Genomic DNA, 18,669 nt, shown 5'->3' on the forward strand with positions numbered 1-18,669 from the left:
ACCTCTCCCCCGCCCCTCTCAGTGAAGGAAGACAGAGGGGCAGGGAGGAGCGGCAATCTGCGCTGACTGACACGTGTAGAGGCAGAGCTGCAGCTGAATGCTCTGCCTCTCACAGAAGCGCTCCCTGCAGTGAGCCCCGAGGAGTTTGGGGGAATTTAGTTAGAGTTCAGCTGCTGGGATGCGGCGTTTTAGTTAGGGCAATAATGTTAAAGATATTTTTAATATAAAAACATGTTTTTTATGACTTCAGTCTCTCTTTAAGGGGCCCATACACTGGTTGATTTCGGCCATTGATCGATTCTATAGAATCGATCAGAAATCGATTCTATTGAATTAGCCGATCGATAGATTTGCGGATGATTTCGATCGATTTAATTTATCTGGCTGGATGTAATGCCGGGCATACACGGCTTGTTTTTTATCATCAATAGAGCCGCTGATGGCTCGATTGATATCCGACAGGTCCGATTGCCCGCCGGATCGATTCCCCGCTCGATACCCGCAGGCGGACAATAGCGGGGAATGGAGGGGAAGATAAGGAAGCGCCCGCAGAGATGAGCGGGAATCGATCCGGACGGCCGCGGGGACGCGGTGGAAGTGTATCCGGCGGCTAATTGAGCCGCCGGATTGCATTGTGTATTCCCAGCATAAAAATGACTTCTGGCCATTATGTAGTGAATTACTCTAAATGATGGTGAGACTTCAGCCTACAAAACTATATTTTAGCTGCTCTACTCGCTTTTACTGATTAGGGTCTCCTACTCCCTATAGACTCCCTAAATCCACCCAGACCTTGGAGTAAGGAATTTCAGATGCTCACCCTCACTCTAGCTATGCCACCATCTATCCATTCACTCATTCATAATCAAACCTCGGTATACACACCTTTTATCTAGGTGGAACTTTTATTGGAGTATATTGTTGCAATTTTTTTCTTAATAAAATACATGGTTTTTTTTTAGATAATTTGCTTCAGAAGCTTTACAATATACATTTATAAATTTAGTTAGGGTTTGCCCATCGTAAAATCTCCCTGATTTACATTCTGAAATGTATCACCGGTGGTGACATCTTTAGGTCTGACAGTTTATCTGTACAGAATGTTCGTTACTGAGAGTTCTATGCACAGAGGGAGATATGCTTGCTTGGCAGTTGAAAAAAAAGTTGATTTCCCACAATGCAATAAGGTTCACAGATGCCAAACTGTCAGGACCATGGTCATGACATCACACTGTGGGAGGGGTTACACCACAATATCAGCCCTACAGACTCCCCTGATGGTCTATTTTAGAAAAGGTGAAGATTTCTTGTGTTAATGGTGGTATCAGCCACTCTTTGGAATGAAGAGTAATCCTTGGTTAAAAGTTCCTCATTAAGTTCTGTTGTAGGGAACATGTATTTTATCTTAAAATACTGCAGAAAGGAGTTTTTTTTATATAATTGCTGCTGTTGGACAGTTTTTCATTGTCCTTGGGACCTCCATGTGACATTGTCTCCCTTTGTCCTTTTCCTGAGCTTATATTATTTTGTCGAGTTGGCAATATACCTTAAAGGAAACCTGAAGCAACAGGTATATGGAGGCTGCCATATTTATTTCCTTTTAAACAATACCAGTTGGCCGTCCTGCTGATCCCTTTTGGCTGCAGTATGTCTGAATCACACCTGAAACAAGCATGCGCTAATCTTGTCAGGTTTTTGTCAAACATCTGATCTGCATGCTTGTTCAGGAGCAGAAAAGCCAGGCAACTGGTATTGTTTAAAATGTGAGCCTTCATATACCTCCTCACTTTTGGTTGGCTATACCACACCTGCATAAATGACCTTCACGGTAACTAATATCATTTGTTTGTGCCTTTTCTTAGTATGAGAACCAGGCTCTGATGTTTGGCAAATGGGGAACCCATGGTCTGATAAAGCGCCCCAAGTTTTCTGATGTCACTGGATCCATCAAACTGAAGCAGGAGAGTTTCCTCCCACCCAAAGGCTGGCAGTGGGAAGGTGACTGGACTGTGGACCCTGAGAAGAGGTCAGTATTACTGACACCCCAAGATGTCTTACACAAAGCATTTAATAATGGCAACGCATAAAGGTGGCATTCCAAATTTTCGTTACACAAGCTGCTTACTGGATATCTGGTTGACTCTGTTTCTGATGGATTCTGAATTGGCAGAGGAACAGCAGGAAAGCCGGGCAATGTGCACTGTATAAAAGGAAATATGACAGACTCCATATCCTTCTCGCTTCAAGAAAACTTGTAATGCTGCTCACAAAAAATGGGTTATTTACCCAAGTAGAGAGATTCTTCTGGATGGTCCAGCCAGGAGCTCACTGCCGCTGTGCAGGGTCCCTCTAAACCATACATGTCAAACTCCAGCTCGCGGGCCAAGTCTGGCCCTCTGAGCCATTACATTTGGCCCCTCAAGCGGTTTACCTACTTTGCATTCTGTTTGGCCCTCTCTAGGCCACCAGGGAAGTTATATTGGAGGTGAACCCCAGGGAAGCCATATGGAGGAGGTAGGGGGAAAGCACTAAACACTAAGGAACTGTATAGGGGAGGGTGGGGCCTCTATACACCAAGGAACTGTATAGAAGAGGGAGGCCCACTATAAACCACGGAACTGTGTAGGGATTGGAGGGGGCCATTAAAGTGGATCCGAGATAAACTTTTACTCATTGCATAATTGTGTTCCTTTCATATAGTTTATAGGGCATTCCTCAAGCCAAATACTTTTTTGTTTTAATACTGTAATTCCCTATAAACTAAACAAACCTTGCCCACAGCTTTTGAGAGTGCCTTGGCATTTTCAGACAGTAGCAAGGGCTTATGCGACCTCAGTCTGGGCAGGAGGAGGGGGAGGTGTTACTAGCCAGAGATTTCAGAGGCAGAGGGGAGCGAAGTTTTCATAGGCTGAGGGCTGGAGATGCAGATCATCTTGCCTGAGTGTAATGTGACAAATAGAACATGGCTGCTGTCATTGTATCACAGGAAAAAATTATCATATTCGGTTATGATTTGCTGTGTAAACTATCTAAACTTTAGATAAGATAAACAGTATAGACAAGTTACTTGTTAGTTTTTTCATCTCGGATCCGCTTTAAACACCTGGGAACTTTATAAGGGATGATGGTGGCCAGTAGACACTGTTTGCCTGTGACTTGGTCCCAGTATTCAATTTCAGCCCACTTTGTATTTGAGTTTGACACTCCTGCTCTAAACATATCCAACACGAAGAGCTTGTTGGCGATGTCCTTGAGACTGCATGCGCGAAGTACGGCTGTGCCTGGCTGCACTTGTACACTGAGGAGAGCTTGGCTACGAACCCTGAGGGTCATGGCCAGTGGGGGTGAGCTACTGGTTGGATCGGAAAGCTTATGAACCATCCAGAAGTTTCCCTCTACTTGGGGAAGTATCTTCATTTTGGGGGGGGGGGAGGGATGGACAGCATGCAGCAAAAAGGGTTAAGCATGCAAGTCCCTATAGCTGAGCATGGCATATGGTTAGAGGGATTCGGGTGTGATCTTGCATCACTGCAAGTGCCAGCGTGTGTCTTGTGGATGGCTGAAGTGGCCTTAAAGGAGTTATCAGGCAAAAAAAAAAGTTTCACTTACCTGGGGCTTCTCCCAGCCCCATGCAGCCATCCTGTGCCCTCGCAGTCACTCACTGCTGCTCCAGTCCCCCGCCGCCAGCTAGTTTTGTTTTTTACAAGTTAGTGGTTTAATGCATAAATTGTTACACATTGAACCAGCAACGCGTAAATATGTATGTGTTGATGTTCCTGCACCAGCGGAAATGCATAAAAATGTACGCAATGCGACCCACCGACCCCGAGGTCGGCAAAAACAAAACTAGCTGGCTGCGGGGGACTGGAGCAGCAGCAGTGAGTGACTACGAGGGCACAGGATGGCTACATGGGGCAGGGAGAAGCCACAGGTAAGTGAAACACTTTTTTTTTTTTTTTGCCTGATGATAATTCCTTTAAAGGTTTGTGAACGAGGCAAACACTGGAGATAAGAATTGATACAACAAATCTTGAATGGATTTCTTTACAATAAGCCTATTTGGCAAAATGTGCAGCCTTCACTGGCACTGGCTCCTATTTAGAATAAATGACTGGCCTAATTACAAGCTACATACAATTTGCAATGCATTTGCATGTGAGCTGAAAATATAAGCATCTCATTGACCATCTCTAATCATGGGTCACTTTTTTTTTTTAATTAGGACATTTTGCAAGTGAAGATGAAACTGAATTGTTTTCAGGTCCTTCCCAGAAAACATTTTATGCTCTTACGTGTGGGGGTATTCTTCCGCTTCACCACAAGATGGCAGCAACAGAGCAGCTAATACTAGCAGAATGATAAACCATTTTGTGGCTGTATGTTCCAGTTATTACAGCATGTGGTGAAGCTTTCGCTGTCCTTTTTTAATTTTTTTATTTTTTTTATTCTGTAGTCATTTGTAGCCCGAAACAGTGATGCACTCTCACATGCCTGCATACCTTTGCTTCCACAAATTGCGTGCCCCCCACACCAGATCACACACACACGGTGTGGCCCTAAGCATTGTGATGGTACACACACGTGTACACCTGCGCTATTTTGAAAGAATGTGCCCAAAAATGCAAACAATAATTGTGTGCGGAAAATTTGCATGTGAAATAACATTTGTAGTTCCCACCTTTATAAACATGACCGCTGCCTAAGGCTGAATTTCCGTTTATGCCATTTTTCATAATTTTGTGGGGAGGGGGGAAACTCGCAATGGTAAATGGTAATGCTAGTCAATGGAAAATGTGGAAATGTACCGGAGCAGCACGGGGGGTGCATAGGCCGTAATGTGTTGCGTTTAGTGGACTTCAGCCAATAATTTAGGCGCTGTCAAAAGGAGGAGCCCAAATTTTGATGAAAATGGCGTAATTCAACTGCCAGCAATAGCTGGAAGCTAAATGAATCCTTACCCTAGTGTCAGTGAGGACCTGGGGGGGGGGGGGATATTAACACCGCCGGGACTTGAGCAGGGTGAGCCATTGAATATCGAGAGGCTTCCCTCTACTGAGGTGAGTATCCCAACTGGCTCGTTTTTTACCTTGAAGAAATTTTTTTTTTTTAGTTTGCGTTAAGAATAGAGATCCTTTGCCTACAGTAAACCCTTTATGCAGAATAGACTGTACTTTGGCTATATGTGATTTATGTTCTGGTTCTTCTGTGTGCCTTTGCAGCTTGCTGACTGAAGCGGACGCTGGGCACAGTGAGTTTACCGATGAAGTGTTTCAGAACGAGAGTCGCTATCCCGGTGGTGAATGGAAGCAGGCAGATGAGCCATACACTGATGTCGTAAGTAAATGCAGAGATCCAGCTAACTGGGGAAACCATTGCAAGCAGTGATGCCCTAGCAGTGTGCTGGGGAAACCATTGCAAGCACTAATGCCCTAGCAGTGCTGGGGAAACCATTGCAAGCACCCTAGCAGTGTGCTGGGGAAACCATTGCAAGCAGTGATGCCCTAGCAGTGTGCTGGGGAAAGCATTGCAACCAGTGATGCCCTAGCAGTGTGCTGGGGAAAGCATTGCAAACAGTGATGCCCTAGCAGTGTGCTAGGGAAACCATTGCAAGCACCCTAGCAATGTGCTGGGGAAAGCATTGCAAGCAGTGATGCCCTTGTAGTGTGCTTTCTTAGTAGAGTAGGCTTTTAAAGTGGGCATGCTGAATGCTGCACAGTTTTTCCTCTAGGAAGGGCTAAATGGGGCAAGGAACCTAACTGTGATCTTTCCTGATTTTCTAGTCCTATTTTACATTTTATATCTGTATACATATGATCTAAAATTGTATCTTCTCGTGTACTGCACTATGTCTGTGCAACAGTAGCTACAGCTATGTAAAACTGCTGATAAGAAATTCCCTTTTTACCTCTTTCTTGCTCTCAGAAGCCATTTTCTGCTAGGAAACTGTTTTATAGTTTGAATTTCTGATCAGTGGGGGTCACACTGTAGTCACTTCGTGTCAGGACTGAGTCAGCCACTTACATACCTGATACTTAAAGAGAACCCAAGGTGTGTTTAAAGAATGTTATCTGCATACAGAGGCTGGATCTGCCTATACAGCCCAGCCTCTGTTGCTATCCCAAACCACACTAAGGTCCCCCTGCACTCTGCAATCCCTCATAAATCAAAGCCGTGCTGTGAGGCTGTGTTAACATCTGTAGTGTCAGTCTCAGCTGCACCCCCGCCTCCTGCATAGCTCCAGTCCCTGCCCCCGTCCCTTCCCTCCAATCAGCAGGGAGGGAAGGGATGCAGGCGGGGACCAGAGTTCTGCAGGAGGCGGGGAGAGCAGCAGACTGACACTATAGAGATAAACACAGCCAGCTCTGACAAGCTGTTTGTCAGCAGCGTGGCTGTGATTTATGAGGGATTGCAGAGTGCAGGGGGACCTTAGGGGGGTTTGGGATAGCAACAGAGGCTGGGCTGTATAGGCAGATCCAGCCTCTGTATTCAGATAATATTCTTCAAACCCACCTCGGGTTCTCTTTAACTCTTTCAGGCAGAGAAAGAAAAGGAACACAGCATAGTTATTTGTGTGCTAGGCACTGTACATACCCATGTCTAGCTCATCATGTCACATGTCACTTCGGGTCTCCTTTAATACAGATGGCCCTGATCCATTCAGCTGATCACTGGCTGAGAATATTGTTCTCTTCAGTCACCCCGTGCATGGTTTCGCTGCCCCCCCCAGCATAGCAACAAAATGCTTTGCTAGCCTACAGTCTGACACATTTGTACATTTTACATTTTTTCTCACTTGGTGTATGTTTTTCCCAGAATGGAGATAAGTGCCCATCGCCAGGGGAGTTTGAATGCCCGCGGGGATGGCTGTTGGAAGACGACGCCTGGGCTGCTGATCTTAACAGAGCGGTGGATGAGAAAGGTATGGTGCTTTGTCTACAGGAATTTCCAAAAGGTTTGGTTAGACACAATTGTTAAAGGCATAAAGTAAAAAAGAGGACCTGTGAACCTTTGCATCTTTTTAGGCTAGTTTCACATATGTTGCGTCATGTAGCGCATACTCTCCCACGCTCGCAGCTGGTCACAGTGGCTATTAGTCTATATGAGACTGGACACCTTACCCGTGGTGCGATGGAAGTGCTTTGATTGACGCAAAGGCTATTGCTGAGTGAAGGCGCTTGCCATAATTGCATTGCAGTCAATGGAACCGCAACAATCTAGATAGATTGTAGCGGCATGCATGCGCATACTGGCGAAGTCGCGTGAGGCTGGATTACTGACGTAACTTGCTTTCTGGCGAATCTGGTACCTGCAGACCCGCTACCCGCACCCGACCCGCAACCCAATTAAAATCAAAACGGGTACTTGAACCCAAGCCACATTTTGGATAACCTGAGGGTACCTGACCCGATGCAGGCCTCTACTATATGCACTTCTCTTTGCTTGCTATATGTGTGGTAAGTTAGACCAGGAAGCAGAAGCCCAAAAATTTCCCATTTGATTAGACTAATGAGCTTAGAAGTTCAACAAAAGCCCCATTTTACTGTTCTACAGAAATTAGGAGGTTCCATGAAGAAAAATGGGACCTGATCATCAGATACCAAGTTCAAGGACTTTGTGCATAGAAGACATTCGTTGCTACAGTAATACACAAAGCTTAACTTGTCAAATAGCAGATGGAGCTCCTATAAAGTTGTTTGTAACATTGCAAATTTCTAATAAAAATATTGTTTACGCATTTTATGCAAAACACTAACTTTTTGTTCAAAAAACACACTATACTTGTACATGTACTTTTAACTGTAACTACACCTGTGAGAGCAAAGATGAAGCGTCAAGCTAAATGAAACACAATTAAAATCCAAGGTACTTGGTTTTAATGAGTGCATTGCTCACTGGGACTTTGCTTGGCCTCCAGGTTGGGAATATGGCATCACCATTCCTCCAGACAACAAACCCAAATCCTGGGTGGCAGCGGAGAAGATGTACCATACTCACCGCAGGAGGCGGCTAGTGAGAAAGAGGAAGAAGGACCCCAATGCCTCCACTGGCAGAAAGGTAAAATGCAGTGCAGTCTGCTGTGCCACATGTGGAGCATGCAGGACTTGTGGGGGGAAAATGAAGACTGACACCGGGAGCCCGGTCTGGTTGCCTGATAATGGGTTATGTTACAGTAGCTGAAATAGTGTCCTCACAAGTTATGGTTGCTCTAGGAGGCAACCACTCATACAGGCATGTGGGGAAGCACTGTCCCCACTCTGCCTTTAGATAAGGTGATATGGTTGCATCTCCAAAATAGTTTAACTCCACAATATCCTTGTGGGGCGAGTTCCCTGTACAGGGTCACTAGAGCAAACTGTTGGAGGCACCCAAAATAATGAACTCTTCCAAACTAGGACTCTAAAATAGTAAGCTGGTCCTACCTGAAAGGAGGCGTGTTCTCAGCAGCAGTATAAAAAAAAGTTTTGCTTTATTAGTTCTTAGGACAACGCATTTTGCAGTGAGTAATGCTTCATCGGGTCAGTGTACCTGCCGGTATTTGTATTGATTGAGACGTCTGGGTGCAAGTATGCAGGTATCAATGCACAGGTGGCAAAATCATTTTTATACCTGCATCTAAGTACAGATGGGAGTTAAAATATACTCGAGGAAAATATGAATTTTTGCTGATATAACCAGTACTACTAGTGTAGTGCCGATATTTTTTATCAATAGATCAGAGTTAAGGCAGACACTTACTCATCAGCGCACTGGTATACTGGCTTGCTGGTTCAGATATGTGTTCAACCACAGTCCTGGCATGCTCAGTGCAACAATGAGAAAAGTTCAACATGACAAGGATGGAGTAAGCACACTTGCCTGGTCGATGTTTGCGCAATACATTCAATAAATAGCACAGCTAAAACACATTCTAATGTGTGCTGGTGGGTGCCATGGGTTGTGAGGGAGCTGACTATTGTTTCGCCTAACCGCTTCTTCTTGGCACACTTTGCCCCAGAAGTGGCAGTTAGGCAAAACCATCATCGCCATGTCCCTCTCGCCCCTGTGCACCCACCAGCACTCACATTACAATATTATTACACATTATTCAGGCTGACCTGGCAAGTGCTGTGCTTTCTCCATCCTTCTGATAATTTGTATTGTACAGTACATTCCTTAAGGGAACTTGAGATGAAAGAAGTCTAAGTTCATTACTTACCTGCGGCTTCCTCCTGCCCCTTGAGGCTGCTTGGTCCCTTGCTGGCTCCCCAGGCAGTTCCTGTCCCACGCTGGATGGCTCGGTACTCTGGTGAGTCACGCTCTTTCTCAAGCATGCGTGGTCGAGTCGTGCTCCTGTGCTGTGCCTGCAGGTGCCGAGCGACGGATGGAAATGGCGAGGGACTGAGCAGCCTCAAGGGGGCTGGTGGAAGCACCAGGTAAGTATAAAACCTGAGACTTCTTTTGTCTTGGGTACACTTTTTAAACAGTTGCCTTGCCTATAGTAAGAAACTTATAACTTTCAGCACTCAGATCAGTGAAACATGATGTGATTATTACAAAGACAGGCTATGATATTCCCTTTGCTTGCCGAAGAGAGGGGACCGCATCCATTAATCAGCAGGCGGTGGAGATTGGTCCTGAGTGGTGGATACTTTGGTTTCTCACATCACATTAATACATTTTGCTCTTTTTTACCCAGCAAACACTTTCCCAGGAAGAAATCGAAGGCTGGGAATATGCTGCCCTGATAGGCTGGAAATTCCACCTCAAGCAGCGGAGCTCAGATACCTTTCGGCGGAGGCGCTGGAGGAGAAAGATGGCCCCAGCAGAAAGTCTCGGAGCTTCTGCCATTTTCAAACTGGAAGGAGCTCTGGTGAGTATTGGAAGAGAGTGTTTGCAATATTTACATATTTCACAATTTTCTCTGCCTTTCATTATCATTTATAAACTTGGTACAATAAAGGTGGCTTCAGACTTCATAATTCATCCCCTCGTTTTATTACTAGTTCCTGGGGGGTGGGGTAGTTTGTGGGTGAGCATTTAATAAAAACTTACAAGGTACCCACCCAGTGCCACAAGGCATGTTGTATGGTGCAGTACTGGCCTCCCTTCTCTGGGCACCCATTTTTAAATTTCATCAAGTTTGGAATTGTAACAATCATATGTACTTCCTGCCAGTTTTGATTGGCCCATTTCCAAGCTGCATACAGTCTATTTTAGCAGCTCATTGACAATCTCTGACCTTTCCATATTGTAGGCTGAGAGGCAGACTGAAAAATCACCGCTTAGTTTTATTGTTTTACTGCAAGTAATGCTATACTGCCAGATGTAGTAGATGACCTATACTCGACTGTTCCTAGGGAGCGGATACGAGCACAGAAGAGGAAGAAAAGAAGAGCGCAGAGAAGGGGAAGGAGTCTGCAACTAATGTCTTCGGTGCAAACACCCCAATTGTTTCCTGTACATTTGATCGTAAGTGGCCATCCATTATTACTGTATTAAGAAGCTGTCACTAGAAGTGTGCCCAGCAGCAGACGGTGTCACTATGTACCCATACATGCATCACAACTAGTACTGGGCTCACGAGTCCCTAAGGACTCAAATTCGTGATTCAAATGAGGCTTATTTGCCTCAGCTGTGGGGCTGGGAGAGAGGGGTTTACTTGCCCATAAGTCAGTTGTCATCTATGCGTTCCAAATGTCTTGCATGTGTCCTATGGGACGCATTGTAAGACTCCCTACCGCACGCCGGAAGGAGAAAGTGTGCGGTAGTAAGTCTTGCAACGTGTTTGTTTGGAATGCATAGAAGATGACTGACTTATGGGCAAGTAAACCCCTCTCTCCCAGCCGCACAGCTGAGGCAAATAAGCCTCATTTGAATCACGAATTCGAGTCCTTAAAGGATACCACAACCCAAAAAAAAAATTATAGCTGCAGTGTGTGGGGGGTTAAAAATCCATACCATCTACTCCACCTCCCCCCCTCAGTCTGCCGCCGTTAGTCTAATATACATCCCTGGTGACTCTCTTGACACCCCACCTGGACTTACTGCGCCCTGTGTGCACAGTATGTCCTCCCCTCTTCACTTCTGGCTGGCGCATAGTGATCGGCTCAGAAGCACGCTGAACCCACTGCCTCCTCTGAGCTGTTTGCGCTCCATTACACCAAGTGTCACATGCTAATCATGTGACGCTTGGTGTAGTGGAGCGCACACGCAGCCCAGAGGAGGCAGAGTGATCACCGTGCTTCTGAGCCAATTGCTATGCGCCAGCCAGAAGTGAAGAGGGGAGGATATACTCGCAGTATGTCCGGGTGGGGTGTCAGAGTCGCCAGACACCGGGATGTATATTAGACTAACGGCGGCAGACGGAGGGAGGCAGGAGGAGCAGATTGTATGCATTTTTAACCCCCCACACACTGCAGCTATATTTTTTTCTGTTGTGGTATCCTTTAAAGAGACTCTGTAACAAAATGTTCAGCCGTATTTCTTCTATCCTATAAGTTCCTATACATGTTATAATGTACACTGCATCCTTTCCTAGTTGCACAGTGGCTTTATTATCTCTGTTATATAATCTAATCTTCTTTCCTTTGTCAGCTTTGTCGGCTCAGGCAGGAATGTGCTGCTCTGCTGTGATAGGTAGAAGGTATACACACCCTCTCCACGCCCCCTCCAGGCTCTGTATGAGTCACAGACTAAACTTCTCTCGGCCTATCACATGCTGGTTAGCAGCCATGTTTTTGTTTGTAAACCCTGCCTAAAACTGGCAATTACAAGCCAGGATTGCAGCAGGGAGTGGCAGAAACAGCAAAGAGGGGCCCAGGAGAACATAATGAATAGAATGGTATGCTTTTTATTCTAAGAATTTTAGAGTACAGATTCTCTGGACTTGTGAGCCCAACACTGATCGCAACCAACACTTACCTGTTGTTTATCCCCTACTCCCTAGGCGTCTTCACATATCATCTACGTTGCTACCTTTATCAAGCTCGGAGTCTCACTGCCATGGATAAGGACAGCTTTTCAGGTAAGTGCCAGCACTGCCAGGAGCTTAAAAGGAAGCTGAAGCGAGAAGTATATGGAGGCTGTCATTTTTATTTTGAACAATACCAGTTACCATTCATTTTAATCAACACTACATTTATTACAGTGAAGAAATACATTGTATATAATGTGTCATTTTGACAAATAATTTCTGTATTCTTGAATTACAGATTACCCAGCAGGCCCAGGGTAATCTCCTAGGAGTGTGTAAGGGACTACAAAAAGCCCTCCATACTAAAATATCATGCAAAACAAAACTTTTTCCTTCTTAAAACATAAGGAATTTGTGATTATTCAGATTGGAGTGAGCATATGATGTTTCCCACGATGCATCACAGCTGAATTTGCAAATCAAATCATCCTTTGTTGTTCCTGTAAGCTAAATGTACCTCCAGAACTGCTGGAATACAATGTCAGCTTGTTAATATTACAGAGCCAAACAAACCCAACATGCATAGACTGTTTGGGATTGGTCGATCCTCATCAATGCATAGCATTCTATGGGGTACGACTTGAAGCACCCAGAGTTAATTGCCCAGCAAGCTCATGGTGAAGGGGCTACGAAGGACCAACTGTCTTTGTAAAATTAACAAGCTGACACATCATTGCATTCCAGCGGTTCTGGGGGTGCGTTTATGCAAATCATTTCTTTTTTTTTGGTCCATGAAAGCTATTCAACAGAGATGCATTGTAGGAGACAACATATGCTCACTCCAATAATCACAAATGCCTTCTGTTTAAAAAAAGGCCAATTTCTGTTTCACATTTTATTCTTGAATATAAATTTACAATTTATTAGGTTGAAAGACTTTCATACAACCCACCACACACCATTCCATTTCTGATAAAATTGATCTGGTTTTTCCAACTTTTCCAATTGAGAAAAATTATAGTAATTGAAAAAAAAAATTCTCTCAATTTTCACACGATCTACCGTCTCAATCGAATCTGGGTAAAATCGAGTAGAAAAATTGTAACCCGTGGCCACCATAAGCATGCTCAGAGCAATGACCTTTTCTTTTCGCCGTTTTGCAATTGTGTTTAGTAAAAAGGTTGAAGTTTATGTAGTTGTCCCGAAAGTTCATTTCCCTTCAAAAGTTTAGATCTTGTTTTAATGTTAAAAGTAGGATAGGCACACTTGCAAAAAGTGAAATGTTATCATTTATATTGTGAGATCTACACACAAACCATCTCTAATCTTGTACAGTTGGGGAGCATTTCCATTTGCAGTCAGTTCTTCCATGCACCTATTTTCGTGCGCGTTGTTCTGCACACTATATACAGTATGTTCATACGTGGAAAAATGCACCATGTAATTAATACACAAAGCCTGCATGGTGGCATACATCAAATAATGGCGCCAAGAAAAAGGGGCTTGGGGTATAGCCGAAATTTTATGTTTTCCTATGTTTTCACCTTCTCTGTTACTTTAAGCACTCAGAGTAAAAACATAATATAATTAAGGTAGGAAAAATGATATTGAAATAGTTAATCAGGAATAACTTGCTTTGATTATTTTGATTTTAAATGTGCTAAAACATTATTTTTATCAAATAGGTGATAAATAAGACATTTATGAGAAGTTTTGTGAATAGAGCCCATTGTCTATAACAATATTTTTGTTTCTTCATCTTTACCCTGTGGTGCCTAACCCTAAGCACTCCCCTGTACCTGGTGGTGTCTAACCCTAAATCCCCCCCCCCCTCACTGACTCCTAACCCTAAACCCCCTACCTTCTTGATGCCTAACCCTTAAACCCTTTGTCCACTGCAAATAACGTTAATACAAAAAGTGATAAATTCCAGGGATAATAAAGTTCAAAATAATTCTCAAAACGAATTTCTAAACGATATTTATTGAAACACTAATTTTCATAACAAATAATTTGTTAGAAAGGACCTGGTGCACGCTATTTATCTGACACCCAAATTTCTAATTTGGTGCCCAATAGCCAATATTTTACATTAGCACCTATGGGGCGACCATATAGTCCATTCGCTGCAAGCACCCAAATTTCCTGATTTGTATTCTGAAAAAAAACTTCAGTGGAAACTATCCTTAAAAGAAATACAAATCCTATAAAACTTTTTAATTTTTTTTTTTTTGAGATCGTAGAAAAGAAAATGGCAAATGCCGATTGGCTGGTGCAGAGACAGACACATTCCTTTATGTTCCAATTAGATTGACTAAATAGAAAATTACCTGACCAGTGTCTCACTGGGCATAATAAAATTGCTGAATTGTAAAATGTACATGTGGGTGTAATTTAACCTCTTGAGGACCAGTGGTCTATAAACACACACCCCCTCCTCCCCCCAGTGACCAGGCGATTAATTACAATTCAACACTTTGCCACTTTTATTGCTCGGACATACAACTTGGCACCCAAATTAATTTTACCTTGATTTTTGATTTGATTTTTATTTTAATTAATGAAAATTGTTTTTTTTTTAATAAAAATCCCTATTTCTTTTCATTAACCCCCCCCAAATTGGCCCTAGCCTGCGATCCATACACTACACTACACTACACTACACTCTCATAGGCATCAGCCTATGGGAGGGATTCGATTGTGAGCCGTTGGGGGGGACAGTTAGATGACCGGGATCTCCACTGCTCTAGATCGCAGCACTGTACACATAATTTGTGGTGTTTTTCTCTTTATTTCGGCCTGCCAGCTCTGATTGTGACTGGCAGGCTGATCACGGGTCCCCGCTGTGCTTACGAACAGGGAACGCACGAGTGGGCATTTCCTGCTAATCCCGCCCACCGCACTTTGATGCCAATTGGTGTTCCCCAGAGAGCTAAGCGCCCAGCGGCGTTAGGCGGTTGGGAGCTGGTTAATAATAAAAATATATATAATTATAGCCAAATTTGGCCACTGGTAAGTATTATCCTGAGCTGTTATTTTTAGTGATAGACACGCTGCTGTCCCATATGTGACTATAGTCCTGTTTTTCTCTCTTCAGGCCGCTCTGCAGTGACCCACAGATAACCCCTTGCTGCCCTCCAGCACACAGCCACTGCAATTTGTACAGGAAATGTTAATATTTATGATGGCCCTCCTCCTCTTTTCTTTTCCCTTAAAGAAATGTTGATTTACATGCCTATTTAATAGTAGTGTGGAACTCTTTAATCATTTTCATGAGGGGTTGGGGCGTCATAAATACAGAAAAATTGAGATGTGCTCCAGATGGTGGAGTTTGTCAGATAACAGGAAGTGTCTGCTTAGTCTCTCTACTTGTATGGTGGCTGGAGAGGGCGCTCTCTGCTCACCCTTAGGAAGATTTTAGTTGGGCTTGTACTGTATGTTTAGGGTTTTTGAGCAAATGCCTCACGTCCAAAGGTGTGTGTCTGTGTGTGTGTGTGCAGGGGCGTAGCAATAGGGGGTGCAGCGGTAGCGACCGCATCGGGGCCCTTGGACCAGAGGGGCCCCAAAGGGCCCTCCCTCAACTACAGTATTAGCTCTCTATTGGTCCTGTGCTCATAATAATCACTTCTTTAGATACTTTGAATAGTGGTAATCATTAACAAGCTGTTCCCCATCCCCTTCTTGCACCTCTGACACTGTAGTTGCCATTGGCAGGTTTTGGTGCACCGTATCAATTGCTATGTATAGAGTGCTTGGGGGGGGCCCCATTGTAAAACTTGCATCGGGGCCCACAGCTCCTTAGCTACGCCACTGCGTGTGTGTGTGTGTGTGTGTGTGTGTGTGTGTGTGTGTGTGTGTGTGTATATATTCTCCTTCTCAAAAAATTAGCATATTGTGATAAAGTTCATTTTCTGTAATGTACTGATAAACATTAGACTTTCATATATTTTAGATTCATTACACGCATCTGAAGTAGTTCAAGCCTTTTATTGTTTTAATATTGATGATTTTGGCATACAGCTCATGAAAACCCAAAATTCTTTTTTCCAAAAATTAGCATATTTCATCCGACCAATAAAAGAAAAGCGTTTTTAAAACAAAAAAGTCAACCTTCAAATATGTTCAGTTATGCACTCAATACTTGGTCAGGAATCCTTTTGCAGAAATGACTGCTTCAATGCGGCGTGGCATGGAGGCAATCAGCCTGTGGCACTGCTCAGGTGTTATGGAGGCCCAGGATGCTTCGATAGCGGCCTTAAGCTCATCCAGAGTGTTGGTTCTTGCGTCTCAACTCTCTCTTCACAATACCCCACAGATTCTCTATGGGGTTCAGGTCAGGAGAGTTGGCAGGCCAATTGAGCACAGTAAAACCATGGTCAGTAAACCATTTACCAGTGGTTTTGGCACTGTGAGCAGGTGCCAGGTCGTGCTGAAAAATGAAATCTTCATCTCCATAAAGCTTTTCAGCAGATGGATGCATGAAGTGCTCCAAAATCTCCTGATGGCTAGCTGCATTGACCCTGCCCTTGATAAAACACAGTGGACCAACACCAGCAGCTGACATGGCACTCCAGACCATCACTGACGGTGGGTACTTGACACTGGACTTCAGGCATTTTGGCATTTCCATCTCCTCAGTCTTCCTCCAGACTGGCACCTTGATTTCCGAATGACATGCAAAAGTTGCTTTCATCTGAAAAAAGTACTTTGGACCACTGAGCAACAGTCCAGTGCTGCTTCTCTGTAGCCCAGGTCAGGCGCTTCTGCCGCTGTTTCTGGTTCAAATGTGGCTTGACCTGGGGCATGCGGCACCTGTAGCCCATTTCCTGCACACGCCTGTACACGGTGGCTCTGGATGTTTCTACTCCAGACTCAGTCCACTGCTTCCGCAGGTCCCCAAGGTCAGAAATTGGTCCTTTTCCACAATCTTCCTCAGGGTCTGGTCACCTCTTCTCGTTGTGCAGCGTTTTCTGCCACACTTTTTCCTTCCCACAGACTTCCCACTGAGGTGCCTTGATACAGCACTCTGGGAACAGGATATTCGTTCAGAAATTTCTTTCTGTGTCTTACCCTCTTGCTTGAGGGTGTCAATGATGGCCTTCTGGACAGCAGTCAGGTCGGCAGTCTTACCCATGATTGCGGTTTTGAGTAATGAACCAGGCTGGGAGTTTTTAAAAGCCTCAGGAATCTTTTTCAGGTGTTTAGAGTTAATTAGTTGATTCAGATGATTAAGTTAATAGCTCATTTAAAGAACCTTTTCATGATATGCTATATTTTTGAGATAGGAATTTTGGGTTTTCATGAGCTGTATGCCAAAATCATCAATATTAAAACAATAAAAGGCTTGAACTACTGCAGTTGTGTGTAATTAATCTAAAACGCATGAAAGTCTATTGTTTATCAGTACATTACAGAAAATAATGAACTTTATCACAATATGCAAATTTTTTGAGAAGGACCTGTATACTGTATATATCTCCTATATAATAATCCCTAAGTGTCCCGGGGCATCCTGTCCCTGTGTCCATGCGTTTGCGCTATATATGTATATATTCAGATACAGGTCGGCACCAGATGACCAAGCAGACTGATTGAGGGGATCAGGTATCTTGATTGTGCCTCCTGATCACCAACAGCATACGAATCAAGATAGGAAGAAAGGAAAAGAGAATCCAGGCACCAATCTGCAGTTCCCAACCAATCACCTTTATTGCATCCTCCAATACAACTGACATGACAAAGTATACAAATGCCTAACTGCTGTTTCACAGGCTATGCCTGCTTCCTCAGAGGCAATATCAAGTTCATATATTTAACAAATATGAAGCAAGTTGATTTAGGCCCCTTTCACACTACAGAATATGTATGCAATTTCCAGTTTCGTGGGGGAGGGGGGGGGGGTTGTAATGGAAATTCAAATTGCTTAGGGTGCAAGAAAATTTGCATGTGACTGTGCAGTTAATTACATAAAATGTATGAAAAAAATCGGACTATAAAAAATGTAATGCAAATCTCAAAACGCAGATTCACAAATACAAAAAAAGGCAGCCAGAAATTGCAGGGCAGTATGAAGGCAGCCTAAATCGCGTTCCTTATTTTAAAGCCATAATTTTTTTTTTATTCAAAAATACACTGCGTAAAACTTTTTTTTTTGCAATAAAATGAAGCTTAGACTTGAGGACTACATCCATACCACTTAAAGCCTGAAGCTTGAAAAGAATCAGAAGGATGCTGTAGTAATTTTTTTCCCCCCCTCTTTAGACCCATATGCACATGTATCGTTCCTCCATCGCAGTAAAACCACAGAGATCTGTCCTACAACTCTGAATCCGACGTGGGACCAAACCTTGATCTTCAATGAAGTTGACATCTATGGAGATCCACAAGCAGTAGCACAGAATCCACCAAATGTAGTTATTGAAATATTTGACAGTGATCAGGTGGTAAGTGTGTATGTTGCCTTTATGGGTCCATGCGTTCTTTTCATTGTTTTTACAGTGGTGATGTAATGCTTCCCTCTTGTGCGGTTTACTTCAGGGGAAAGATGAATTTATTGGAAGGAGCATTTGCGCGCCGCTGGTAAAGCTGAACCCTGGAATAGACATCGCTCCAAGACTGCTGTGGTATCCGGTGATGAGCGCTGGCAAGCATTGTGGAGATGTCCTGGCCGCAGCAGAGCTCATCCTCCGAGACAAGGTCTCAGCGCACATGCAGAACATAAATATGGCAGAATGGGTCACCATTATTTAAAATGCCCGTCACAAGTATAGCCTAGT

General features: G+C 43.9%; 1 protein-coding gene across 1 annotated transcript in view; it reads left to right on the forward strand.

The window, feature by feature from the left end:
• The window catches only part of MYOF (myoferlin), a 225,995-nt gene that overhangs the window by 121,458 nt on the left and 85,868 nt on the right, over positions 1-18,669 (forward strand). The window contains 9 exon segments of the mRNA XM_068258907.1: positions 1,863-2,026; positions 5,220-5,334; positions 6,814-6,919; positions 7,916-8,055; positions 9,677-9,850; positions 10,338-10,449; positions 11,927-12,004; positions 18,155-18,336; positions 18,431-18,589. Coding sequence (XP_068115008.1) covers positions 1,863-2,026; positions 5,220-5,334; positions 6,814-6,919; positions 7,916-8,055; positions 9,677-9,850; positions 10,338-10,449; positions 11,927-12,004; positions 18,155-18,336; positions 18,431-18,589 — 1,230 coding nt within the window.

Source organism: Hyperolius riggenbachi, chromosome 10, assembly GCF_040937935.1.
Source record: "Hyperolius riggenbachi isolate aHypRig1 chromosome 10, aHypRig1.pri, whole genome shotgun sequence".
Taxonomy (NCBI): Eukaryota; Metazoa; Chordata; class Amphibia; order Anura; family Hyperoliidae; genus Hyperolius; species Hyperolius riggenbachi.